Source organism: Chenopodium quinoa, unplaced genomic scaffold (assembly GCF_001683475.1).
Source record: "Chenopodium quinoa cultivar QQ74 unplaced genomic scaffold, ASM168347v1, whole genome shotgun sequence".
Classification (NCBI taxonomy): domain Eukaryota; kingdom Viridiplantae; phylum Streptophyta; class Magnoliopsida; order Caryophyllales; family Amaranthaceae; genus Chenopodium; species Chenopodium quinoa.
The window spans coordinates 6,554,259-6,582,217 of NW_018745454.1; the positions used below are offsets into that span (position 1 = coordinate 6,554,259).

Sequence of the window (27,959 nt, forward strand, 5' to 3'; positions counted from 1 at the left end):
TTCCGCTTTGTGTCAAACCGAGTGGCTGTACGAAAATCTCTTTCTTCTCTTCTGCGATAACGGTCACATCTCAAAATGCGATCCATTCTACCATCCCGTTGAGATTTATGAGTTGCTACTACCAAGCAAAATCCAGCTGCAATTGCAACCTGTTTTGCCCAATCAATCGCCTGTTGAGCTTCTTCGAATGGACCATCATGTCCAAATATCCCACTGTAATCATTTCCGTCTCCACCATATTCCTGCATCAATTATATATTACAATAAATACATTTAACGGATAATACATTTAATTTCTATATTTCCACAGAATTAACACAAAAAAAAACATAATTATATATAATCAAACTTAATTTTTATAAAAACCCAATTCGAATTTTCAAACTAAATTTCAAAATATACCATTTCGAATTTTCAAATTTAATTTTAAAAAAACCTATTTCAAATTTTCAAATTTAATTTACAAAAAACCCATTTCGAATTTTTTTAAAAAATCATTTTCGATTTTTTTTTTTACAAAAAAATTAAATAAAAAACAACAACAAAATCAAAAAAGAAAAAAAAAATTAATTATTAAAGGTGGCGTCTGCCAGGGCTGCCACAGCCACTGGACTGGCGCCTGGCAGGGCCGCCTCACCCAGTGGAGTGGCGTCTGCCCAGGACGCCAGTCTGGTGGTCTGGGCGTCTGGGTTGGACGCCACTCTGGTGGTTCTGGCGTCCGGCTTGGACGTCCAGGCTACGGTTTGGGCGTCCACCCTAGGCGTCGGAGCCACTCCGACGATAAACCGTGAATTTTAACGGTGACTTACCTCGTTTTCAGTCGACGACGACGTACCTCCGGCGTCCCCCGCATCTCCGGCCTGCCATCCGGTCTCCCCCGGCGAGCCAGTACGGCTCCACATTTTTTACACCGAGATTATTTCAATTTTAGAAAAAGGGCATAATGGTCAAATCATATCATATTTGTGGGCTTTATATGGTAAATTGCGGGCGATGTTTAGCGTTTCACCAAATAGATAATACTTGGCCTACTCTTTGCATTTATATGTCTTTATTTTATACACTAGAAATTCTATCTTTTACAAGGAATTAAATGTCATTATTTGGAAATATATCAACAGAATCAAATAATTCAACGTATTCAAATTACAAAAATTTCAGTAACAAACTCCAGCTATTCCTGCTGCATGATGTGTATTGTATAAATATATATATTTAAATGAATGAATGTCATTGAGTTGTTGTAACGATATCAACACGCAGTTAAATTTTCGAGTTTAGTGTAACAAAAATTATAATCTAGCTCTTTAAGGTGATATGGAAATCTTCTGGCGGAATTCGTTTCATTTTACATGTACGATTTTTGTAATCATCATCAATCTGCATTCACATTTCACAAGTAAGTTTCTCAAACTAGTATGTTTTGTCTTGAGATTTGTTACTAACTTTATTTTTCAGTCTGAATTTCCTTTTGTCTGAATTTATTGGACCTATTTTTATTCTGCGTATATAGCTGTAAAATGAATTGGTTATCTTACTATAACTTTACAAGCTTTACTAGAGTATTTTCATGTTGAAGGCTGTGAAAAAAAAAAAAAAGCCTTGATTTTTTCGATTTTTTGTAAATAGATGCTGCTGTAGGAGTTAACTATGGACTGCTAGGAGATAATCTTCCACCACCAAGCAATGTGGTGGACCTCTATAGGAAAGAAAACATCCCTCTCTTAAGATTATTTGAACCGAACCCGGACGTGCTCAATGCTCTAAGAGGGTCAGGATTAAAAGTTTCCTTAGGAGTGAAAAATGTAGATGTAACCAACATTGCTATGAATGGGAATGCTGCCGTGGAATGGGTGAACACCAACGTTGTCCCTTACGCGAAAGATGTTAATATTGGATGGATCGCGGTAGGCAACGAGTTGGTGTCAGCAGACCCCGCTGCTGCGCTCATCACCCAAGCCATGGGCAACATACTAAATGCCCTTAACGCGGCGCAACTTACTGGCATTCATGTATCGACAGCTATTAGTGGCAGGGTACTCGGGGTTACTTACCCGCCCTCTGCAGGGGACTTCAACAATGAATCCAAGGAAATTATGATCGCGATAATTAAATGGCTTCAAACTATTAATAGCCCTCTTTTCATCAATGTGTACCCTTATTTTGCCTTCGCTTCTAGCCCTACGGATATACCATTAAATTATGCTCTTTTCAATGCAACAAACCCTGTTATCGATGGGCCGTACACTTACACTAGCTTATTCGATGCTATGGTTGATTCATTCTACGCCGCCTTAGATAAAAATGGAGGAGAAAATTTGGCAGTCGTCGTGTCTGAGACTGGGTGGCCTACTGCAGGATTTGAGCCTTATACAAGTATACAAAATGCACAAACTTATAATCAAAAACTGATTGATAAAGTGAAAGCAACCGGAACACCAAGAAGGCCTTCGGCGTTGTTAGATTGCTTTATATTTGCTATGTTTAACGAGGATCAAAAGGGGGAAGGGGTTGAACAGAATTGGGGACTTCATTATCCAAACGCGAGCCCTGTTTATCCATTGACATTCTGAGTTACATGAACAATTTCTACTTCTTGTGATGAGAACTAGTTTAGTTTATGCAAGTCGTCGAAAATTCATGTAATATAAGCTGATATGGCTTCAATAATTCTTAGTTGTGTTTTTTCTTATTGTGTTCAAATAAGAAATAACACTGTTAGTTTCTTTCCATTTCTTTTGTACTTCGTTGATTGGTTTGATTCTTGTTTAATTTATAAAACAGCTGAAAATCAAGCAAATGATCAAGAACAATAAGCAACCTCATTATCAAGGTGAGAGATTCACAAGGACGTTACAATTAAGCTAAAAGGGGAAGGAAAAATAAAGGCCTAATATAAGATATAGAACCTTTCATATGAGATTTATATCAAATTTTAAATGTAACAATGATATGATTTTCTTATAACATGGAATTGTATAGGTCATGAAAGTTGACTTTGATATAAATACTCTATCATGTAAATGCATGCATGTTCACGTAGGATCCATTTTCTTTTAAAGTTAATACTTTGACTTTTACATTATTTATAATTCTATATACCTCATCACTTTGGCTTAGATCATATGGTTAATGAAAGTCAGGTGGGATTAATTTTTTAATAATAATAAATTGTACTCGTATTCATATTAATGATTGAAATAACGCAATGATAAGCGTGTAATTAAAAGTATAGCATTTAAAAAAAAGTACAAAGAAAGAACGAATTAAATATCTAGCATTTGATTTTGATTTATTAATTCCTTCTTCTCTAAACAAACTCTTCCAACTTGATGTGATTATCTTATTACGAAATAAAAAGTTTTAAAAATTTTGAGACACATGGTGTACTAAGAATTATAGTCAAAGTTATACAAATAGTGTAAAATTCAAACAATTACAAGTATTTTTAAAAACAGATAACTACTCCGAAAAAATTAAATATTATTCCGTACTTTATGATCGACATAAAACAAGTAAGAAATCAAAGATATATATCTCAAAAACTAATTAGAAGTATTACTTTATTGTCTGTATGCTCCGCTAATAAGGAAATAAATCGCAACTTTATGAAGTAAACCATCCAAGAAGATGCTGGGTGTAAATGATCATAATTACTCCAGCAATTATGTGATTGTGTGTGGTTGTTGGTGCTGTGTGGCTTTGTATATCCAGTATACTCCGGATATCTCTATTATATAAGCCAAAGTAGATTAGTAAGGAGACTATTAGCAATTGCGAACCTTTCCTCCTTTAAATAAATTATAATCCATAAGTTTGGTGAAGCTATTCGTCAAACTATATTATAGGAATGGAGCTCTTTTTCAGGATTCATTTGATCCTTTTCATAGTGATGCCACTTACTGTGACATCAATCTACAACTGCATATGACAAGTAAGTTACCAAAAGTCCAAAACTATTCGTAAAACAGTTTCGAATTTAGGAGATAACATAAATACCATAACCAGAGTTTTATATGTTACAATCAAATCTCATTTACATAATTGCATCTTGGTCATTTGCATGTGTATACCTATAGGCCCAATAGGAAAATATATTCAGGCCCAAAGTATTGGCTCGACGTCACATGTATCTTGTCAATTGTCATCACTAATGTATATTGTTTGGTATCGAACTTGTTTATGCAAATAGGTGCTGCTATTGGAGTCAACTATGGATTCGAAGGAGACAATATTCCATCAGCATATGGTGTGATAGAACTCTACATGAAAAAACATTCCTCTCTTGAGAATGCTAGAGCCAAATGCAGATGTACTCAATGCTCTAAGAGGGTCTAAGATTAAAATTTCCCTAGGAGTGAAAAATGATGATGTATTGAACATTGCAATGAACCTAAACACTGCTACATACGCGGTGGGTTTATGACAATGTTGTCCCTTACATCAAAGTTGTGGATATTGACTGGATCGTTTTAGGCAATGAGATGGTGTCAAGTCCTGAGGCTAAATACATCCCTCAAGCAATGAACAATATACTGAGTGGCCTTAACTCGGCAAATCTAACTAATATCAAAATCTTTAACAGCAGTAAATGCTGCCAAAGTCTTAGGAGTCGCTTCCCCTCCTCCTGCTGCGAGCTTCAGCAACGATGCTGGTGCAGATATGCAGGGGATTATCACATGGTTAGCAGGTACAAATAACCCGCTGCTAATCAATGTGCACCCTTGTTACGTCTTTGCTTCAAATCCTTACAAAATAACTTTAGATTATGCACTTTTCAGTGCAAAGCAACCTATAGTTGATGGAGTCACTCGGTACTACAGTCTATTTGAGGCTATGGTGGATGCAGTTTACGCGGCCTCGAGTAGAGTTGGTGGGAGTAATGTGGCAGTAGACCAGTAGTAGTGTCTGAGACTGGGTGGCCTACTGCTGGGAATGAGCCTTATACAAATAAGCAAAATGCTCATGTTTTTAATCGGAAACTCATTAATAAACTGAAGATAACTGGGACACCAAGAAAGCCATCAACTGTTTTAGATTTCTTCATATCATCTATGTTCAATGAGAATTTGAAGGCCGTTGGAGTTGAACAAAATTGGGGATTGCATTATGCAAACAAGGAACCTGTGTATCCCTTGACATTTGACATTTTAATTTTGATGATGCTTATAAGCTTGCCAGGCTTCAATAATATTTTTTATTGCTCTGATTCTTTTTTCTGCTGAATATGTTCGTCTTTTGAAATACTTGTGTTTTGTTTAATGTTTACAACCAGACAGCAAAAGGATATGGTATTATGTCAGACAGACTGTAAACATTGAGGAACTTCCAATATTCAAGACTTGATCTAAAATGTTGGCATTGGCATTGAAGATTCAACAAATAAAAACAATTGTCAAACAAAACCATATTCAACAAATGAAAATATGCAAGTACACAGTTCACAAATATGGCACACATTTCACCCAGATATAGGGCAACTTTGACCACAATGACTAACTATTCAACATTCCAGGCTCCTCCTAAGGAATCAAAGACACTTTGAATGTAAACAAATATGAAAGACGAGTACCAACATAAACAACAGAGGGTAGTATGATCTAGTGAGTAGTGACAAATTATGAGACACTACCAGTAATTTCAAAACAAATGACGAATCAAACTTGTTGATTGGTGAATATGGCTTGAGATTATTCTTAACAACTTATCTACTACTCCCAATTTGGAAATCCCCACTCTTATGGGTCAATTTGGATACTAATAACTCACATCAAATATTAGGATAATAATAATTCAGAGAATTTGACACAAATACAAGATTGATTTGTAAAGGCCCGGAGAGGAATAAATTGAATGGGACACAAATACACAGAATTCCTAATGGTCATTTCATTTCTCCAGAAATCTCCCCCTCTTTATACATGTAAGTTCCACCATAACCACCAGTCCGCCACCAACACTGCCATGGGAGCTTCTCTCTACCTCTCTCAAACGAACTGTCACTTCCCTGCAGTCAGCCATGGGCAATCTACAAACTACTCTATCGTTTCCACATCTATACTTATTCAAACTCTACTTAACTAAACTTGCTCACCATCCAACTGTTGATTCGAATCTCATGCAAAAAAGTACCATATTCACAATTTGCTAGTATTTTCTACTTGATTCTGTAATATTAACAATCCAATTAGGTTTTAAAGTAAAGCTTTAAGAATAATACATTTTGATTTTTTTGAGATTTATAAATTGCTTGTAACTTTTGAAATTAACTGAAAATTTTTCGATAATCCAATATTTGGAATTTGTAACTCAATTCCAGATTCCAATTCTCGGACTGAAATCAAACTTTCCTGTAGCTTATTCTGCATTATCATGGTAAAAGCACAAGAAAGCAATTAAACTTCATCTCATTTTCACGTGCAAGCAATTAGATCATTGCAACTGGAAGGCATTAGAAATCATCCTAAGAATGGGAATATGAGCATGTACAGAATTTAAAAACCAAAAGCTCTTAGTATCGTACTTTTTGTCATAAACTGATCAAAAACCATAAGCTTTTCACATTCCGAACATTTTCTAAGAACTCCCGTCACAAAACAAATTAAATCCTATCATCCACCCTCCGTCATCATGGCCAAGAAAAGATAGCAACTCCAGAATGGCAGAATGAGGCGCCAGAAATTATTGCATGGCAAAACCAAGTTCGCTCAGTTCAGTTCTACAGACACCCAATTTCTTTCTATCATATCCTTCTCACCTGATCAGCTTTCCCATTCAAAAACAAAGCAAAGCAGAAACCCAAAAAAATCTACCTTTCACTATTTTTCTGAAGCAGTATAGTAATCAAAAATTGAGTCTTCACAGCGAAGAATCAGAGGAAGCACCAGTAGGGCATGAAGCTGGAGCATTTGATTCCACAAACTTTGACTGCAAGCCTTGAAGCAGCTTCGATTCCGGTCTCCACTTCATGTACTGTCCAAAAACACATTAAAATTTTTGTCAGCTCATTGAGAAATCAATTTAAGGAACTATAAGCAATTCTCTACAATCAGCCTGCTCACAGAAGAATATACAGAATATGGGACGGAATGGTTTGAAGTGTTTGACATACAATTGCTAAACTATACTCAGGTTAACAACAGTTGACATACAATTTAAGCAGACAATAAACCGGGGGGGGGGGGGGGGGGGGCACTTTGTTAAAAGGATAAGGGGGGGGGCACTTTGTTAAAAGGATAATGCCATATCTGTGACACGTTTATAAAAGGCAGAAATAAATACCTTTTCAACAAAAGCATTTATCTCTTCCTCTGTAAGGCCTTCATCATCTCCACCATCATCCTCCCAACCAAGAGCACGTAAAAAATCTAACTCTTCCTCCGGATGGATGAGTTCATGATGACTCAAGTCACTCCCTCTTTGGTCTGAAAAGCTCTCAGCCAAGTTACAAGTATCACCATTACAATTCACCTCACTGTTATCAGTGGGACTGGCTGGACCAGAGGCCATTTCCTTCTCTTCACCAGAATTCTGCACAATAGATGAGACAACTGAACCAGAATCCACAGCAGCAGAAGCACCACCCTTAGATTTCTTCCTCACCAAGTTAAAGAAATCATTTCGGCTCTGAAGTTGAGCATGGGACAGCCGCTTATCCACAACTTGTGCACCATTCATATTATAAGCAGGTGTCTTGCGGTCATTGTTAGAATGTTTCAGGAGAGTAGAATTCTTAGAAGGAAGAGAAACTGGATTAGAGCCAGCAGATGGACCATTAACAGCAGTTGCCGCCTTCATTGTTTGAGCAGGAACATCCTTCATAGCAGGAGAAACTACCTTTTCTCGCCCAGGTTTAAGCAAAAGAAGTTTTGAAGAAGATGGATTTAAACCATCTGCTCGGCCACTCCCACCACGGACAACTTGACTCCCAGATTGCAAAGATGGCATTTGCTGCTGCCCATTCTTAGGACCAGCCACACCATCATTTTGTCTAGCAGCTGTCTTAGGTTTCAGCTTATCAGATGGGTTAAGAACCTGCAGGGAAAGGAGATATCAAATTGAATCAGATAACTCTATGACACATGATCACATGAGCAAGCACCGTATTGAAACAGGCGCTATAAAACAGACAGGTAGACAACAATTCCCTAAACAGAAAACTCAACACCCAAACTTATTTGTATTGTTAGTCCAAACTACACCATCGTATATGAAGCAAGAGCAGATACAAGAAATATGAGGCACCACACAAGCAAACATAAAGGCTCTTGCCTTCAAACATGAAATTCTATGTTACTCGGACTCTTTCATTTACCTCACGTGTCCGTGTCAACACGACATGTGTCGGACACCAACACCGACACTTGGACACTTCATTTTTAACTAAAAACACAGCTTTTTTCAAGAAAATGGGCAAGTCCGATGCTTGGATACCCGTGTCTAATTTGACACTTCATCCGAGTCCAAGTAACATAGATGAAATTCCTTATCCTTCCGGACTTGTGGGGCCCACGCAAAACAAGGCAACATCAAACAGTTTCTACACTCACCAAATCTATTATAGTTAGGTCATGCAATGCCAACACCAAATGCAATGCTAAGAAGTAAACAATAGCCAGATAGGAATATTCGTAACTCGATTCAAAAATTACTGTTAAGTATTGGATACAGCTTGTTAAGACTTTCAGTAAGATTGAGACAAATGATATTCCAAAACAAAAATTAAAGCCTTAATTAATCTCTAAACTTGAAGAAAGATTGTCATAGCTAATTTAAACCTACGGAGTATAAACACTATAGTATTATTAGGAGAGGCAGGATTACCTTGAAAAAGCATTTTTGGCACACAACAATCTCGGCTAATTATGACTATTCAAGGGTAGAATTGCATATATATTTTTATCTAATCATATGATTAACTCTTAAATCAAAATTCTACTAAACCATATTATTCAATATCAAATTAATCTAATTCTATGCAAGACCATTCAATTACACGGATGCATATGCAGGGTAAACCACAAGATTAGAATGAAAAACTTTTAAACTTAGACCTATGATAGCATGAATTGTTTCCTACAACAACCTTCATCCTTCATTTAAGTCGAATAAATAGACTACGACTTTCTCCTCTTCCAAATCCAAAGGGCGGAGATTTTAGTACTCTATTTTACCTTAATTAAGTTCCACTCCACCAGTTCCAATGTTGACAGATTGACCACAAGAGACTAATTCAAATTGTAAATCCATTGAGCCATAATCTAAGGCACATCATAACTCTTCTAGCATTAAATTGGTAACGATAAGGGTGAAACAAAACTCATTAAGCTCCCCCACCCCCAATCACATTCACACACACACAAAAAAAAAAAAAAAAAACAACAACAAAAAAAAGGGGGGGGGGAAGGAAAAAAAAGGAAAAAGAAATGTTAATGAAAGAATGACTCTAGCCTGGACAGGTGGACACTTCAAACTCTCAAATGCTTAATGACTACCAAATGTACCACAAGAGCCTAATGTACTATCTAAGACAGGTTGCTTCAAACTCATAAAAGTCATAACTAATCATGCAAATCTTTGAAGCTCGATCCTGTGTGACCCTATGTATAATTAAAGAAATTATATAACGAATGTAAATATTTTAGGGCACGAGTCTGACATTGCATTACAACAGCTAAAAAAGAAAAATAACTGAGCTTAAAAGCCAACTCCTAGAAGAACTAAACAACAAAATGAAAAAAGAATCGTGGTGACAACACATCAAAAGTTCAAAACAATCTTACATGCCTTGGAAAATTAAGCAAAAAAGGTGTGATATGCATCAAACAAGATGGGAAGAAAGAAACCTCAAATCCCATACACTGTGTACTTATAATACATAAAGTGATCCACTACAAAAATCGGGAAAGGGGGGGGGGGAGGGGGAGTAAAAACTTGGAACTTAGCTTCCCAGAACAATTGACCGTATAAACCCTATCAGGTCATTTGGTAGCTGGAAATAAATGGTGAATGGGAATGAATTTTCAATAAAAATTAGGAGGGAAATAACATTGTAACCCACTAACCCCCATATGGTAAAGTAATTGGTAATTCCATTCTCAAGCATGTGTTTTCTTCATGTCAGTTTAGGGTGAAATAGCATTAAAATGAAAATGAACTTTGATTTTCATTACAACTTTACATGCATATTCATTCCCATTACCATCATTTATGGCCAACTACTAAACAGGTCGTAATAGAATACCTCACGCATCAGTTTTCTCTAAACAAACAAGCATGTGCATCTGAATTCTATTTAACAAATATGACTGAATGGCAACAGACAATAAAAATCAATATCTACCGCAGCATACTTTGAAGAATCCATTAACATAAACACAGTAATAATATTCTAATAAAGTACACAACAGTTTCATTGTAAAACAGAGTAAATGAAGCAGTAAGTCAGTAAATACCACACCTCTTAACAATCAGGTTTCCCACTTAAGGAAAACTACAGATAACCTTTGTCCTACAGCACAACATTAGTATTTTTGATGGATTTCTTCATTAGTGTTTTAAATGAACTTTGCAATAGGTGAAATATCAATCAAAATAAACTTTTAGTGTTTAGAGAATAATTCCTTATGTTCATCCTAAAATGCCTATATTAAGCTTAAATGTTTGCATACATGGTAGCCTATTGCCCCTTCTCAGCCATTCAATCTTTGTTTAGCAGCAAACTTAACAGGCATTCATTCTTGAATTTATTACGCAATGAAAATAGGCACATATTAAACTAAATAAGATAAATTTGCTGCATGCCGAGCAGATCTTTATTGCAGAGCCCCTGGTTCCAAATAAAATAAAAAGTATGGAACTAGAAAAAAAGTATTACCGAGCTTTTAGGCATCGAGGAGGTCATAGGTATCAGCTTCTTAGATCCCACTGAAGGCAATTCCTCAAACCTCTGAGTCGGAACAACTTGCTGCAAAACAAATAAATAGTAGCACTATTCAGCAGTGCAATATGGAATATGAAACCAGTACCGTCAAGAAATGAACAAAATAAATACCTGCTGTACATTTTGAGGCCGCACAGGACCCTGTACCAATGCTTCAGCCATATTCAGACCATTAGGAGTACCTGCATCGCTTGAGGTTGAAGCAGAAGAAGGTGGACCACCAACAGCACAAGGAGTTGGCTGCAAGCTAGGGGAAGAGACAATGCTATTGCTGGCAGCCACAGGAACCTCAGCAAGAGCTGATGTCCAACCTTCACAGCCAATCAATGGAGAGGTGCCAATGGACAAGCTCTGAACAGCCCTAGTCATCCCAGGTGATGGTACTCTGGCTATATCAGGCGTTGAAGGCCTCTCATCAGTTCCTAGCAACGGGAAATCTTTATCAAATGACACCTTCTGGGTGCCAGCTGAAGGACTACCAATGGTTCCATTTCCACTGCCGTTCATGTTATGACCTCTACTTCTCAAATCCGGGACGGATCTGCGTTGCATGAGCTCATCTGGCCTTCTAGAGATCATGGACTGAGAACGTCTAAGAGTGTCCTTCTCAAACCTTCCACCAATAATGCTTGCCAAAGGATCAGAATATTCGGAATCCCAATTATCAGGATTGCCTAACTTTTCTCTATCTTTGGCACGTTGATTTCTGGCAGAATTTCTGAAGGAGGGCGAGTAAGGGTTCTTATCTTGCTTAATAGAGCCATTGCTGCTTGAAATTCTTCGAGAATTAGTTGATGAGCTCCGCTCTAAAACAGAGGAGTGGGGTGCATCTAAGTAACCGCTGCTATTCAAATTCCTATTTCTTTTCGGAAGTGCTAACAATGGACCATCTAGCAGAAAAACATGACATATAGAAGGAATATCAGTTATTAGCAATCAAGCGTATAAATAAAACCAACACACATATATATATAAACAAGCTTCCTAACAAGTGTTAGTACCTGATTTTGAAGATGAAACATGGTGGTTCAAATTCCCACCTCCAGTGCTTCTCAACCATTCCGGAACTAAACTGGGTTCACTTTTTTCCATAACAGGAGCTGAACATGTTAATATACGTACCAATGAAATCTCTGATGAACTTCCCTTCTCTTCTTCTTCTTATTCTTCTTCTTCTGTCAATCTCTTTTTCTAGATACTAACCTATATGAAGCTGGGACCATCAACCCTTCTCAACCGGCTAAAACAACAATCTCCAACCAAATATCCTACTAGACTTCAATTTGCTATTCCCAGTTTCAAAACTACAATTAGAGTCAACAACTCTAAGTTATGAATTTCCACAAAACAACTCTTGTATCACAATCTTCAGAGCTAAGGTTTGATACTCGAATGCGATGCTGGGTTTATTGTCCAGAGCAATACTAAATCAAAAATGAATTGGAACAGCTACCCACCCTCCTGTACAGCTAAAACTAGGGTTTTGAAAACTAATTGTGGCGATCCTACGGTCAATAAAGAAACCAAAGGCGAAGACAAGTACCGACCCACACCAAGAGTATCAATGGAGGCGCAAACAAAAATGCCATTCGGCGAAAGAGAAACAATGGGGCATAAGAGAATTGGTGCAATACGCATTTCTACTCCTCCATCTTTGAAGAACAAGAAGATGGATTTGCAGAACAAAAGAAGCACACTTATGAGACCCTCATCACTTTCCCCAATAAACAAATTTCAATCCGCCACAAATTTTATCGTCAATACCACACTTTAAAAACCCTCAAACCACAAAATACTCAGATTATTGAATTTCACCACTGCCCCAATAACAAAACCCGAATTAATCAAGAATAACGCATACGAAATACAGAAACCCTAACAAATTAATCCGATATTACCAGAAATGATTAATAATTGAAAAAATTAAACGCAGGAGAGAGAGAAAATCCCGAAATCCCAACCTCAAAAACGGCGAATAATTGCAGCAGAAAATGGAAACGAAAAGCCGAAAGTAAACAGTTGATTGAAATTATCTCTGTAAATGCGAAAGTAAAAGTGCAGAGAAGTTGAACGAAGAACCCAGAAGTTTGTGGAAGACGATGAAATTAGGGTTTTTTTTGGTTTTTTAGTTTATGAATTTGGAATCGCAAACGAAAGAGGAGAGAGAAAGAGGTTGAGGGAAAATAAAAGAGGGGAAGGCAGGAGAGAGAGAGAGAGAGAGAGAGAGAGAGATTGCAGTTCTCAGAGAAACGAAAAACGGATACAAAGCGTATGAAGAACCACCTTCTTTGCCGAGAGAGAGAGAGAGAATTTGTGAAGGTTATAGGACTTGCTTCTTTTTTTCTTTTCTTTTCTTTTTTTTTTATTTTGGGTCATTAGGGCGTTTTATTTGTTTTAGGTTATGTATGTATGTATGTATGTACAATGTTTGCTTACCACTTGTCTCTTCACAATCCCCTACTTCATTTCCATCAACTTTGCTCTCATTTCCCTAATAACACATCAATTTAGATGGAGATTTTCACTAACGCTCTATTCATCTTATTTATGTAGAAATAGGGGTGATGATTTTTAGTTGCTTAATTACCTTAGAAATGATAAATAATTATGATTTATCACTAAACTTTTTTTTATTTTTTGGTGCACACGAGGGCCGGAGCCCGAAAAAGAAGACCAATAAACTAAACTAGGGGGGAACAAACCGTGGCAAAGCCACACCTACTACATCATTATGTAAAATACGCCCTAAAGCTAGGGGTGAGACTTGAATCAACTGAAATTTGTTATTCTGCTGGACTCCTTGATTGGCAAGCCAATTGGCAGCTTGGTTGGCTTCTCGATACACATGCTTCACCTCTACATTCCACTCTTGCCTCGCAATTAGCTTCTTGCAGTGAATCACATCATGTATACATTCACCATTAATCCATTATAGTCACTTGAATCAGTCAGAATTTGTACCACATCTTGATTATCTATTTGGATTTGGAGCTTTGTAACTCCCATCTTTTTTGCCAATTCCAGTCCATACTCAACTGCTAACACTTCAGCTTTGAAAGCAAAGCAATTCCCCAAATTAAGAGAGTATGCATACTTTAGCATACCTGCAGCATCTCTGATCTCTAATCACTAAACTTATTGAACCACTAAAAGATTTAAATTGATAATTAAGATAATAGATAAATAATGATCGAGTTACTTTACTTGATTATGTATGTTAGTAAAGAAGGTTATCAACTTATCAGAGAAAAAAGGACAAGTGGTTGATGTTATTAGAAACTCATGGGACAACTCCTTGGATTGCTATGATACACATATAGCTACTTTGTAAGTTGAGCATTTTATAGCTTTGGGTTATTACAGTAATAGCTTGTACTTTTTCAATTTTATTGTAAATTATATCATTAAAAGTAACTATAGAGAAAGATTTTTGTTGATTGTTAAAATAATCATGCATAGCTAACGCTCGATGCTTATTACCTAACTAGGCATGGGGGTGAAGAAATTTATCCACCTACTATCAAAGATATGTAAATTGTTACACTTTATCAAAACACTAACTGGATTACTAATGATAAATATTTAATTACTATGTATGTTGTGCATAAGTATAATTTTGGTCTTTTGGATGATTGTAATAATAGCCTACACTTGCCCGTCAAGTATTAGCTTACTCAAAACTCGAAGGTATGGATTCCTTTATTACCTCGTATTCCCAAGTGTTTCACCTGTAAATATTGGACAAAAAAAAAAAAAACGTGAGGATTCAAGCCTACTCAAGATCCCCTTATTACCAAGTTTTGATATGAGTTCGAAGGTATGGATTCCTTCATCACCCCTGTATTCCCAAGTGTTTGATCTATAAATATTGGGCAAAAATATCGTGGGGATTCAAGTCTACTCAAGGTCCCTTTACCAAGTTTTGATATGAGTTGTATGTTGGCAAGAAAGACTATGAGTTGATGAGTTCAACCAAATTAAGATAAGTAAAAGTCATGTGAATATATAACACATCATAAATGATGGTTAGTACATGTTCTTGTCTTTTTTGCCCTATTATTACATGTATCATATGTAATTGATCGTATACATAATTTTGTACCAACCAACTATCAAGTTTTTTAAGGGCACCTTTTTTTGGTGCAAACTATTTTTATTGAATTATTTGAAGAATATATGGTATCTTCCTTGCAACACAAACCTAAAATAACTTTTTAATGATAAATGCACTAGGTAAAATTTATCACTAATTGATTATTTATGGATGGTGTCCAAACAATATGAAATTATGAAAATAAAGATACATATATATTGGGTATATAAAACAAACTTTTGAAAACAAAAATATCGTTTTGTTTTTTTTGGTGTTTTTTTCCCTTTGGGTGATGCTCATAACACAAGTATTTTTTAAAAAAAAAAATAAAAATTCAAGGGGTGTTCATGTGCACTTCATTTGATGATAATCATGCACTTGTGTTTAGTGAGTTTAATTTGTGTGCCTCCTTGAACCACTTTTATTATTTATTATTCTTGCTTAATACGACATGTCACCACTATTGTGTGGATTCATATACTTCTACATATCTCCTACCCTTCACTCAAAAAAAAATTAAATAATATCACGATTAGAGCCCATGACATAATGTTTTCTGCCTTAAAAACATGTACTATCAAATTTCACTACATTCTTTGTTAATTATTTTGTAATGTACATTAGAGATTTGCTATCTTGTTACCAATCTATTGCCAATAGGAATAATCCTAATTGAAGAATTGATTTATAAAATATATTTATACAACGCAAAGTAGCCTTTAATTATTAATTATCATTGCTAGTGCAACTAAATAAGTTTTTCTCTTGCTAAGCCAAAACTAGACATTTCAAAAGTGTGCATTTGTTAGAAAATTTATTTGTAAGCATGATTTAAGGTGTCAATAATGATAGTTGTATCAACTTGTTTTTAAATATAATTACCAAAATGTGTGTCCTTACTTATTAACTCTATTTGGGTAGCTCTTATGGTGCATTCTTTTTCTCACTAAAAATTCTCTAGTTATAATGAATACTTGCTTAACAATTGAAGTATGTTTTTTATTTAGTTATAGAGCCAAGACTAGTTGCTTGGATATGTTAGTTTAAGAAGATAAAATAATTAAACAAACACGATAAATTATCTGAAAATGGTATATGAAAAATAATGATGTGACAAGCTAAGTTAAGGAATATACGATCGTATCTGACGTGCAAAATGTCAATTGCCAAAATCTTATTATTATTTTTTTTTTTTTTTTATTTTTTTGCAAAAACACTTCTGTACGTAAATGGATTACACATGGAAGAAAAAAAAATAGTAGTAGAATTGAGATATGTAAATTAATGACAAAATATCATTTAATATATTTTAAACTAAAATATCATTAACACATACAATAGCTTTTTATTTTACAAGAAAATCTAACGATTTATACTCAATCAGTTAATCATGTAAGATTTCTTATACACAATCATTATTGCATAACTTTTAATGAAGTATTTGCTAAACTCTCATTGCTGCTACTTTTTAATAGTTAATACACGAATAAGATGAATAATTTCTCGAGATTTTTCTTTGTTCAACTAATCATTTATTTTGTCTATTATTTCCTCACGAGGTATAAGTATATTTGCAAATAAATAACTTTAGTTATAACATAAGGTACAATTTGTATTTAAAAAATTTTAGATTTGCAAACAAGGAAAAGTAAAGAAAAAACATGTAAATAATGAAAGAAAAAGTTATGGAGGGGGGTGGAAATTGAAAGCACTTACTATTAGTATCTTGTAGTGTGTGGACTAAATAACTAGACATAAAACTCAATGTTATTAGTCTTGAGAAAAAAAAGTGTTAATCAGTACCTTGAAATTCCTGTTAGGCATAGATGGAAGCATTTTATGAAAACCTATAATGAAAATCACAAGGTATGAGATTTATTTTGATTGAACTCACCAATCTAGCTCAAAGTATTGCTCCGGATGCAGACTAGTTTAGGTTAAAAAGTGTAGTATTCTTTATATTCCTTAAAGTAAGAATACTTTTTTTTTGTTTTTTTAAAAGAAAATTAATCGTTGACCGTCATAGTCGAGCAATTAGAGCAAATTTCCAGCGCCGCCAATCACAATCCTTCAATTTTTATATAATTTTAATTAAATTTCATAGTTTCAGCTGACGAATAAACCAAATCTCCGCTCTTCTCAGTCGTCATCGCCGCGTTTTTTCTCTCTTCAACTTTCCCGGTCATCTTTCTCTCTCCTCTCCTCTTCACGCCGTCACTCCCATTTTCTCTCTCTTCTTCTTCTTCTTCTTCCTTCTATCTATATCCTCCGATCTTCACTGATATTCCAGAAATCTCTCGAATTTTCCTACCATTTCTTCAAATCGAACTGATTTTGCAGCTGTTTGAGCTAAGAGGAGAGAGAAAAGTTTCAATTTAAGGTATAATTTTGTTGGATTTCAATTTTTTTTTTTCTGGTGAAGTAGATTGCTGAAGAATTACTTACTGTTTCTGCTGAAAATTCATTCAAATAATTTGTTGATTTTGTATTTGTTGATTCTTCGGGAGTTGTGTATTTAAGGAAGAGATCGTGTTTGGTTTATGTTTGGTTGTGAAATAATTTTGTGTGAATTTTGAATGAAGGAGATAGTTGGAAGTGAGGGTGTGGAATAAGCAATTAAACACTTGATCTAGGGTTTCTAGGGTTTTGTGATTGATTTTAGGGTTTTGTTGGGGGTTGCTGGGGATATTATTCAATCAGTTGGTGAATTTTGGTAAATGTTGCTCGTTTTTCAATGCATCATTTGTCTGGGATTTTTTCTCATAAGAAGCTGAGCAAAAAAATGGACCAAGTATCATCTCCCAAACCAAAGCTTGTACGAAAAAATGCTGCCAAGAACTTTGATTTCACTCCTTCAGCTTCGACATCACCATCGGCCAGTGGTTCTTCAGCGCCAAGAACGCGGTCACTTGACTTGGGCGTTGTTGTTGAAAAGACTAGCCTTCGGTGTGAAGGGAAAGATGGTGAAATTGATTTAATTTTTCAGAGCATAGGGCTTTCTGGACCTGAAGACTTTCAAATTCCTCCAGCAGCTTACCAGGCTATGAAGAATAGATCATCCTCTGATGTTACTCCGAGGACTGAAAAGGAGCAACTTGATAGTGTTGATCTTAAAGTACTAATTAAGCAAGAGGAGGTTCAAAAGTTTGGTGATCGTATGCCTCATAGATTTGGAAATAGTGCTCAGAAGAATGAAATCATACAGAATGATCGCATTGGCAACGAGTTTAGGCCATGTGGGCCTGCTGTTTTTCCACACCCGGCTGATAATAGTGTGAGACCTGTTTTTGGAGGTGGAGGCGGAGGAATTAAAGGTGATCGCCCCCCATTGCTTACCCCTCCACCAGCAATGTCCCTTCCGGTTCTTGATGATCAATGTTCTACCTGGGAGTTATTAAAAGGGTTCGCACCTGATGATAATGAGAACAGGCCCCTTAGCGTTCCATATGGTGACCAAACTCAATCTTCTGATGACGAGGAGGATATTAGCAGAGAGGGAAGTCAGGGGGTAAGGATTGGGGAAACTATTATACTGTCAGGATCTTGTTCTTTCACAACTACAAATGATGATGATTCATCTAGTTCAACCACGGAACCTGTATCGATTATTTCACCAAACGGGGTCTGTAAAGTCAATATAACCCAATGGATGAAAGGTTCTCAATTAGGAAGGGGTTCATTTGGAACTGTATATGAAGGAATTTCTTGGTAAGTTTTGCTGCTGATCTTCTGTTTAATTTCTTCATTTGAATTATGCTCAGGTTTTTGTGTGACCCATCTACTGCTTGCTTACTTGGGTTGGCTACTAGGGGCGGGAAGTGAGGTTGTCTCTTGGATATTAAGGGACTTTTAAGAGGATACAGATAGAGATAACTGGTCTGTAGGAGCCATAGGGACAATATCTGATAGACTCATGGCTTTAAGAATAATTAATTCAGGCAGCAATCCTTTGTTAAATTAAGGGTGCTGATTCATTCTTTGTTGCAGCACAAACCCCCCTAATTCTGTTCCTTGAGCTGAAGTCTTATAATGCTGATGTTCTGTTAGATGCTGCTGGCAAGGACAACAGCAATGAATCCTTAATAAAGTTCATATTGCCGAAACTTTCCATCCCCATTATTCCATTTTTCCTTGCCCTTCTTATTTCAAGTGTATACAAATCTGAAATTAATAGTCTTTCCTCACTCCTGTTTTGATTACTACTGTATAGATCTGTATGGGAAACTTCTCACTACTTATGAATCTGCTTTCAGTGAGGGATTCTTCTTTGCCGTAAAGGAGGTTTCATTGCTTGAGCAAGGAAGTCAAGGTAGGCAGAGTATCTACCAACTTGAGCAGGTATGTTAGGCTTGAATTTTTTATTTTTAGTTTGTATCTTTGCAAGTGATAGCTATAGGCTATCAACTATTGTCCAGGATAACAGTCTACAATTATTGGCTTGGTAAATTTACTTTCTTCAAATTTGTCATTTTCATATGTTTTCTCTATAAATTCACCCTTTTCCCTATTATTCATTTTCAGGAAATTGAGCTGCTTAGTCAGTTTGAACATGAGAATATAGTTCGATATCTTGGCACTGAAACGGTATCATATCATGCCTTCATCTTGTCTTTAGAACCTCATTGTCTTAGGATGGCAATTGCAAATTTGCAATTGGACAGTTTTGATAAACTTGATAGTGTATTTTTTTTTTATAAAATTTTTTATTATTAAATCAAGATTTTCTAATGCTATTTGATGTTTACTGCAGGCTGACTCAAAACTGTATATCTTCTTAGAGCTCGTGACTCAGGGTTCCCTTGCAAAACTGTATCAACAGTATCGCCTTCGGGATTCCCATGTATCTAATTATACAAGACAGATTCTACTGGGTCTGAAATATCTTCATGATAAAAATGTGGTGCACAGGTATGCCATGGAACTGTTACTGTAATTGTTAATTTTTTTATTTATTTTTTATCTTTCTTACATTTAGACATTTAGTTATGCACTTGTGTGCGAACTCGTCTGTTCACTTGCCTTTTGTTTCACTGTTTTTATATTTTGCTTTGAATTGCATAGTCATAGACCAGACCCCCCCCCCCCCCCCCCCCCCCCCCCCCCCCCCCCCGCGTGATTTCGTTCCTTTACATCCTAAAATCATGTCATTGAATTTCAAATTTGTTAAAATAGTTACTTTGTTGTGTGTCTGTGTGGGGTATACCTGCCTCCTTTTCTTTCTCTGCTACTTCAAAACACACATAAGTATAGGCTGAATAGTACTCTACTTGGTCCAAAAATTCACGGGTATGATCTCTTTTTGGACTTTTGAAGTGTGCTCAGGGGACTTTTGGTTGATTGTAAGCTTTAAATTGAAGACCATAATATAGGCTAGAGCCAAAATTCATCATCCACACTATTGCATTAGCCATCTATTTGGTGTATGTGTGTGTGTGTGATTACTATCCTACATTCATAGGTTACTCAAGTCACCTATCTCACACTCTCACCACAAACTAATGTAGTACATCTACTTAAAGCAAGATACTTCACTCCAGAAGTAGCAAGTGAACCCTAGTTTCTGATATCTGAGCTTCATCATATGGCTTCATAGCCTTTACTATCCTCTCTTTGCAGCTAATTTGTGATCAATCTTGGAGCCTTAGAAAAATGTTGTGCTTACTGCTTAGAGCAAACCTCTAAGGGAACTCTTCTTGTGACTTCTATCATTGCTGATTTCACACTCTTATCTTTTTATTTTTATTCTTGTTTATCTTTTTATTTTTATTCTTGTTCAGTATCATCATTTGCTCTGAGTATATATCCGTTGATCATCAGTGTCCATAGTGCAATATCCATGTTAGGGTAGTGATGCAGGTGTTGTCATATATCGTCATTTGGATAATAGTGCCATCAAGTGCACTTGAATGATAAAAGCTATCTATATGTAATGGCTATGTTATGTCAAAATCCGGGTGCGAATGAAAATTTATTGTGTGGTGCTTATCCTTCAAACAATGCATCTTCCTTTGCCTTTCAAATGATTCTCTTAGCAACAATTTCCCCTTCTTGATTTTCTGTCTTTCCAAAACCAAAACTTTTTGAAGTGCTGTTCACGCTCTTCACAGGTTGAGGCTGTAGGTTCAAAGAGTACATAGTCTGGATGATATTCAATAATTTGACCTTTTGTATGTAAATGCATATCCAGGAGCATTATCTTGTTTGACATACTAATAACTGTAATGCTTCTGAGAATTAAGCTGGATTTTTTACCAACTCTCAGGGATATCAAAAGTGGCAACATATTGGTGGCTTCGAATGGAACCGTAAAACTAGCAGATTTCGGATTGGCAAAGGTCTGCTGCTCTTTGTTTACCATTTTTCTAAATATCTAGCATGCTTTCTGCTATATTCTGTTTTTTCTCTAAGATGTGTTTTTGCAAGTATTATATCTAATTTGTTTCATTGATGTTACATTGTTTTCCAGGCAACTAGATTAAATGACTTGAAGTCTTGTAAAGGGACCGCCTTTTGGATGGCACCTGAGGTTAGCCTTTCTTCATGTTACTGATTTGAAATCTTACATTCCAAATTGATGGTTCAACCATATGCATATACGATGCAGATGGAACTGATTATCCATTTGCTAATGGTTGTTGTCATATAATGAGAAATTTCTGTTGAGATTTACATACTTATTCTATAGGGCACTTGCCCGCATACCTCTTTCTATCGATTTCCCAAGCAGTAGATGAATGCTACTATATACTTACATCAGTTGCATGTACCAATGCCGGAGTAGGTCATTAAGAGAAGATCCATATATGGTCATAGTGTTGTTTGTTTTATCCATTAATCCCTATATTCCCTTTTTTATTAAGGTATACTTGTACTGGATATATATGTAATATATCTCAAGTTTTCATCTTTTGAGCCTCACTTGTTGCAAATCTTCTTTACACCTTTCAATACCTTTTCAGATTATATGTTCTTCTCCCTATACCATACTTCTAATGTCGATAGCACAGGATTGATCATATATCTGGAAATGTGTTGCTAACTTCCATCGCACTTTGCTTGTTAGCTGGGTCGATAATTCTCTGTCCTCTTACACTGATACGTTTTTATATGCTTGGTTTAGATCACATGTTTTGTTCAGCGCTGTTGAATGTTTCTTGGTTCATGTTATTGAAAAGACATCTTAGTGGTTCAGGACCTTTTAGTAGCATTTTTTTTTTTTTTTTGCATTCCTGTGAATAGGTGCTCTATGTTAGTTGTTTGTCTTTAATGAAAATATCTCACAAACTCAAGACATAACTACATAAGATAGCCTTAAAGAAGGGTGAAATTATTAACACTGACTTGCTAAGATTAATTAGGGGGAAGTATATTTCTTAAACCTTATAAGTTATAACTCAAGGATAAAGCTGTGTACAAATCCTTCCTCACAGCATTACGACTTTAACCCACCGTGTGTTTTATGTAACCGTTAAATTTGTTTTCGTTGTGTAGTGGGAAAAAGTTAGTGCCATGTGTGCAAATTAGCTCTAGGAACACCCTATGTTACCAGTAAAGGCATGCAAGTGGTTTGATGATGGAAGCCAGATGAGAGTGAGGCTTTGCATGGCCAACAGGCCAAATACTTGCTACTATATGCTGGATTACTTAATCATATGTGTAAGAATATATGTCTGCAACATTGTTGCAATCTTTAATTGACCCTTGCAATTGCTTAGTTTAGAAACTTTGGATAATGGATACTGTAGCTGGGGCTTGGTCTGTGTGTCCTTTGTGGGATTCCTGCATCCAGATTCCTTTGAGGCTTCTGTCAATTTGTAGCCCACAACATACCCACCTAAATAAAATTCTGTTTGTGTGATTAGATCTTTTAGAGAGATAGTGGACCATTATGCTTAAATTTGAAAATATGTTGTTGGGTTAAAATCTTTTAATTTGGTAGGGTGGCTGTGTGCTGTGGCTCTTTACTTCTTTTTACTTCTCATTTAGATCTGTTTAACTTTGGGTATGTAGCTTGTATGCAGGGTCTGCTGTCCTTGCCTTTTTTTTTTTACTAAAATTTATATTTACTAGTTTTGACGTAGTGCTGAGAAGGTAGAACATGGTCAATAGCAAACCTATTAAAAAAAAAGTGATTAATTAAGTCACGAGGTATTAAGAATGGGTGGATTGGGCGGAAGTTCAGTTTTGAAGGATATTCTCTGAATCTCTGAGGTTGTTGCTCCAAGTTTTGCAATGTATAAATTATTATTTCAAATTACTTGATTTGGTATTTGTGAATTATGATGCCTATCAAAAGACGAGTAATAATTTTTTTTAATCCCCACTTCCCAACCCAAAAGTATTTTAAGTGATATTCTTAGTAGGTGCTTTGGCATCTTGAGGTTTATTCTTTCAGCTGTATGTGGACCATTAGCAAACCATTTAAAGTGCTTTTCTTGCATTTTTATTTTGCCTGCTGTGAATCCTAGGGTTGATTTATGGTTTATTCCTTTGATCTTGCACTTGCTGAGAATTTCTTTCCTGTGCAACAACAAATTGATTTACGGTTGACTATAATATGTGAATATTATTGTATTTGTGTACTTGTAGACTTCTAAGAATGCATGGGCTCACTTTGTAGCTTTGTGTAGTTTACTTCTTCTCTTAAAGATTTCTTTGATTTGTGATTTCTCAGGTTGTTAATCACGAAAATAAAGGTTATGGACTGCCAGCAGATATCTGGAGCCTTGGATGCACTGTCTTGGAGATGCTAACCGGCCATGTTCCCTATTATCCTTTAGAATTTGTATGGGACTCTTATCATTTGTTATATCTTTTTTCTACCTTGTCTTTTGGATCGTTCTGATGATTAGTATTGTGTGGGATTAAATCTAACATTTAGTCATTACAGATTTTAAATAGTGTCTTTATACATCTAGTCATGTACACTGTAGGTCTAAAGTCTAATTGCCTAAAGGTATGTTATTTTTCTTTGATGGAACCTAAGGTATGTTAGTTAGTCAGGGAGGTGAGGATTGACTAATTGAGTAAGGGTGTGAATTCAACCATCGCACTTTGAATTTTTTTACAAAGTGTTGTTTAGAGTGTCCTGGTGGCATTGCAACGGATGCAGGCGAAACAAAGGATCAATATCATCATATGGATGATTTTTGTTTCATATAATCCTTGTAGATTTCTTATAATGGCGGTCAGATAAACAAAATACAATGACATGTATTTATGGTGCATTTAATGGCGGCCAGCTTTGATGCCGAGCTGATAGCTTTTAGAACCATTCAGGGCAGAATTTATGGTGCATTTATCTGTGATCTCCAAGCTATCTACAGTCCCCCCCCCCCTCCTCGTGCTGTAGATTTAAATTGTTGATGAGCTGTTCATTGAAATGTCTGAAACTAGAAGTAGAAATGCTTTACTGTATTTCAATTCTATTCTTCATATTGATTTCGATGGATCCGAAGTTGCTGCATTTTGTTGACATGTATGCTCAAATAACTTTTTATTCTTTCAGGTACATTTGGTGTTAATTTAGCATTTGAATTGAGACCGATTTGTTTTCTTTAGGGTGTGTTTGGTCATGGAAAATGATTTTCCCTTTTTTCTTCATTTTCCTTTGTTTGGTTTGTGAAGGGGTGGAAAACAATTTTCTTTATGGTGGAAATTTACTCTCAATAATGGAAAACCTTTTTCCTTTTACAAAACAAGGGAACCCACATTTTCCTTCCTCATTCTCGTCTCCTTTTGCTTTCCTCTCACCAATCCTTACCAATCTGCTCCTATTTCCATTTTCTCTATAACTTTTCTTATAAGGAAACAAACAGAGCAAAACTATTTTTCAATTGTGGTTTTCCTTGAAAATCTGTTTGCAAATCCTGGAATGACGGTTCGACCCCGTCCTTGGCCTCGGAGAGTAGCGAGCAGCACGGAACTCGCATCGAGACGTCCTTGCCATAGAATTTTCTATGTCCTAACCCTTTCACTGGCCTTTATGATAAGCCAGTCCGGAAGGAAGGAGGAAGGGGCGCTCAACAAGTCATGGATAGCTACCCGGCCACAAAGAAGACGGTTTCAAAGCTCAAATAGCATATTTTTGAGGCAGATCCTAAGCCGACGTTAATAGCAGGTCTAATTCCGCGATCCGGATAGAGATAAGGACAGGGATCCATCTAGATAAAATATTGAACCGGTTTCATTTTTTTTTTCTTTATTCTGGTTGATTGCCTTTTTTTTGACGCAATTTTCATTGAATTTGCTTTACATCAAACCAAATGGTGCCTTAGAATTGCATCTTTCACCTTCTTTTGAGTAATCTTCTGCTTCAAAATCAGGTTTAGTCTTCAATCTTTTCTGAAACTCCTGTTTATACACCATGCTTACTTGCTTAGTAGAAAATGTCAGGCTAGTGCGAGATCATATATTTGAAACTTAATAATTGCTTATGAGATGGCCGGTTTGTTATCTTTGAGGACACAATGGCAGTTATGGCACAATGCTGTGGTGCTACTTATGCTAGTTTTTATTTGTCAAACCATTTTCAGTTCCATCTCATTTGACCTAATTGGGCTTTCAGTAGAGGGCTACTGAAGGAGGAAAGTGACATGGTAGAAATTTATTATTCCAAGTCTGCTCTAACAGACTGCAGTTTAGTGATTTTCTACAAAGCTAACCAATCTAGTCTAGGAATACATGACATAGCTTAATCTAAAAAATTTCCTCTTTTCTTTCTTCCTGTTAATTTCAGCAAACAAGGCCAATCAGCAATATTAAGTTCAAGCAAAAGTTAGTTCAGCCATAATAACTAAGAAATAGTTTCACCTAAAAAAATTGTTTATAAAAGTTCAGTTCAGCAAAAGAATAATAGCTCAGCAAAGAAATAAACCCTGCTCCATATTTTATATGGCTGCTAATTGGAATTTTCCATGATAATCACTATTGGCTTTGTTTCACTATTATTTTTCAGGGCTTTGTTTCACTTGTTATTTGTCTGTGATCAAGATGCAATTTTTTTTTTGTCATTATACATATAACTGTTGCAGCATGCTTTGTGCTCTATTTGATTAACAGCTGCCGTCATTGGCAATTGCAGGCGCAAGCAATTTATAGGATTGGTAAGGGTGCGGCACCTCCCATCCCTGATACTTTGTCCAAAGATGGTCGTGATTTTATCCAACAATGTCTACGTGTGAATCCGAATGATCGTCCTACAGCAGCTGAGCTCTTGGAACATTCATTTTTACGGAAACAGCTTTATGCTCCATTAGGCTCAGAGTCACCTATGATGCGCGGGAAATCAATTTGAGTCTGTTATCACTTGTGATTATTTTGTGGAGGTGAGTGCTTTTTAGGTTTTCTTTTAGTCTAGAATTCATGACATGCATGCCCACCGCTGTTTATTAAAGTATTAAATGAGAAGAAAAAATTAGCTAAAAGAGTATCCAACTCTTTCTGCTGATATCACCATTTTAGCAGTTGTATTTACAATGCTGCAACTCAATCAAACTATCTCACCCCGCTGGCATTTGGCGGTGGCGCTGAAATTTGACACATATTTTATTTGGGGTGTTTTGGTGGAAGGGTGGGTCTTGTCAAAATCTGAAATGTGGGATATCCACTCAAAAGATCAACCAATTTCGGACAAAGGCTTTTTAAAATTATTAATCATCTGCATGACCCACGATCACGGCATATTTCTAAGATCGAACAGTGAATATCCTGTCTCTTATTGGCCATCTGAGTATCATGTACTAAAGATCCTGAGAGTACGGGTTGTGGGCCTGTAGTCTAAATAGTATACCATTGTACTGGTTTCAGTTTTTGCATATTTGTTGAAATTTTGCAACGCAGAACTCGCTTAAAATACAGTAACTTTATCCTCTCCCACTAGTCTTGTGATATTTTACTCAAGAGAATAACTCATTTGCACTATCTGTTGAGGTTGTTCCTCTGGTTAATGAATGTTTCCTCCTTGATGGCAGATAATATGTACATCTGGAGTTGCAACGTGTTCAGCGGAGTGTATCAAATAATTAAGTGACGTATATGATTCCTGTATCCAAGATTATCCATCTGAAAGAAAAGAAAAACCCAAAAAGTCAGAGGGATCTCTGTACGCATCATCCTCTGGATGAGTTATTAAATGGTCCTGGATGGCTGGCTAGCCCCGCCAGCGTGCTTTGATTCCTACCTGGCATGATTCCAACTCCCTTAATTCCGGGATACTAAAAATGCAGAGGACAATCTGTAATATAATAGTCTAGTTTTTGGGGCTGTGTTTGTATCTGTGATCTGAAAATTAGCTAGCATATGATGATGGAATCTTGATTTATGAATGATAGTTTATTACTGTATGTAGGAAGATGGTTTAGGCTTTTGTATGTAACTAATTTTTTTTGTCAGGAACAGTTTGTACTCATTCATTATATGATTGTATCTCGTTCCTTCTTTTTTACTTCTTCAGCCAGTACTCATATTGTGTTCGCTTCTTTTGGAAATTTTATTTATATTTTTATTCAAAGAATTTTATATCCATTGATGACTTTCAACACCTACTTTTCTCATATTAAATTTTTTTGTGGAATTGGTTTAATACTTTTCTAGGGATTATTAAGCAAAGTTCTTACTAACAGGTTATTTAGCAAAGTTCAGCCATATTTTATATGTAATACGGAGTATTGTTTTATGATTTATATATCTATAGACTATATTTATAAGTAATAAGAGACGAAGAATTTATGTTTTACTTCATTCGTTCTTATTAGATTTATAAGATCTACAGTTGGACAATTAGTCACAGAAAATGCGTAGTTCTGGTTTGAGTTAATATATGCAATCACCCAATCAATCGCTAAATCATCCTAATCAAAGTTAGGCAGTGCCGTGTAGGTCACTACTGGCAACTAGGACTAGAGGTGTCAAAATCGAACCGAC

General features: G+C 36.0%; 4 protein-coding genes across 4 annotated transcripts; 3 read left to right on the forward strand and 1 right to left on the reverse strand.

The window, feature by feature from the left end:
* Positions 1-1,826: 1,826 nt before the first annotated feature.
* LOC110714628 (lichenase-2-like) lies at positions 1,827-2,573 on the forward strand. Its single transcript, XM_021893178.1, has one exon. The coding sequence runs from the start codon at positions 1,827-1,829 to the stop codon at positions 2,571-2,573; it is 747 nt and encodes a 248-aa protein (XP_021748870.1).
* A 1,057-nt stretch (positions 2,574-3,630) lies between these two features.
* Positions 3,631-4,902, forward strand: LOC110714629 (glucan endo-1,3-beta-glucosidase-like). The gene is made up of 4 exons (XM_021893180.1): positions 3,631-3,713; positions 3,849-3,934; positions 4,193-4,312; positions 4,586-4,902. Exons 1-4 carry the CDS (start codon positions 3,631-3,633, stop codon positions 4,900-4,902), a joined length of 606 nt encoding a protein of 201 aa, XP_021748872.1.
* A 1,487-nt stretch (positions 4,903-6,389) lies between these two features.
* On the reverse strand, positions 6,390-13,455 carry LOC110714580. Its single transcript, XM_021893118.1, has 5 exons — positions 11,944-13,455; positions 11,054-11,832; positions 10,877-10,966; positions 7,282-8,034; positions 6,390-6,972 (listed from the first exon to the last, which is right to left on the reverse strand). The coding sequence occupies exons 1-5, from the start codon at positions 12,032-12,034 to the stop codon at positions 6,859-6,861; spliced, it is 1,827 nt and encodes a 608-aa protein (XP_021748810.1). The 5' UTR covers positions 12,035-13,455; the 3' UTR covers positions 6,390-6,858.
* Positions 13,456-17,079: 3,624 nt separating this feature from the next.
* On the forward strand, positions 17,080-27,499 carry LOC110714561 (mitogen-activated protein kinase kinase kinase 1-like). The gene is made up of 9 exons (XM_021893100.1): positions 17,080-18,743; positions 19,289-19,373; positions 19,557-19,619; positions 19,786-19,943; positions 21,298-21,370; positions 21,502-21,561; positions 23,710-23,820; positions 26,119-26,362; positions 27,008-27,499. Exons 1-8 carry the CDS (start codon positions 17,770-17,772, stop codon positions 26,329-26,331), a joined length of 1,737 nt encoding a protein of 578 aa, XP_021748792.1. The 5' UTR covers positions 17,080-17,769; the 3' UTR covers positions 26,332-26,362; positions 27,008-27,499.
* The last annotated feature ends 460 nt before the right edge of the window (positions 27,500-27,959 follow it).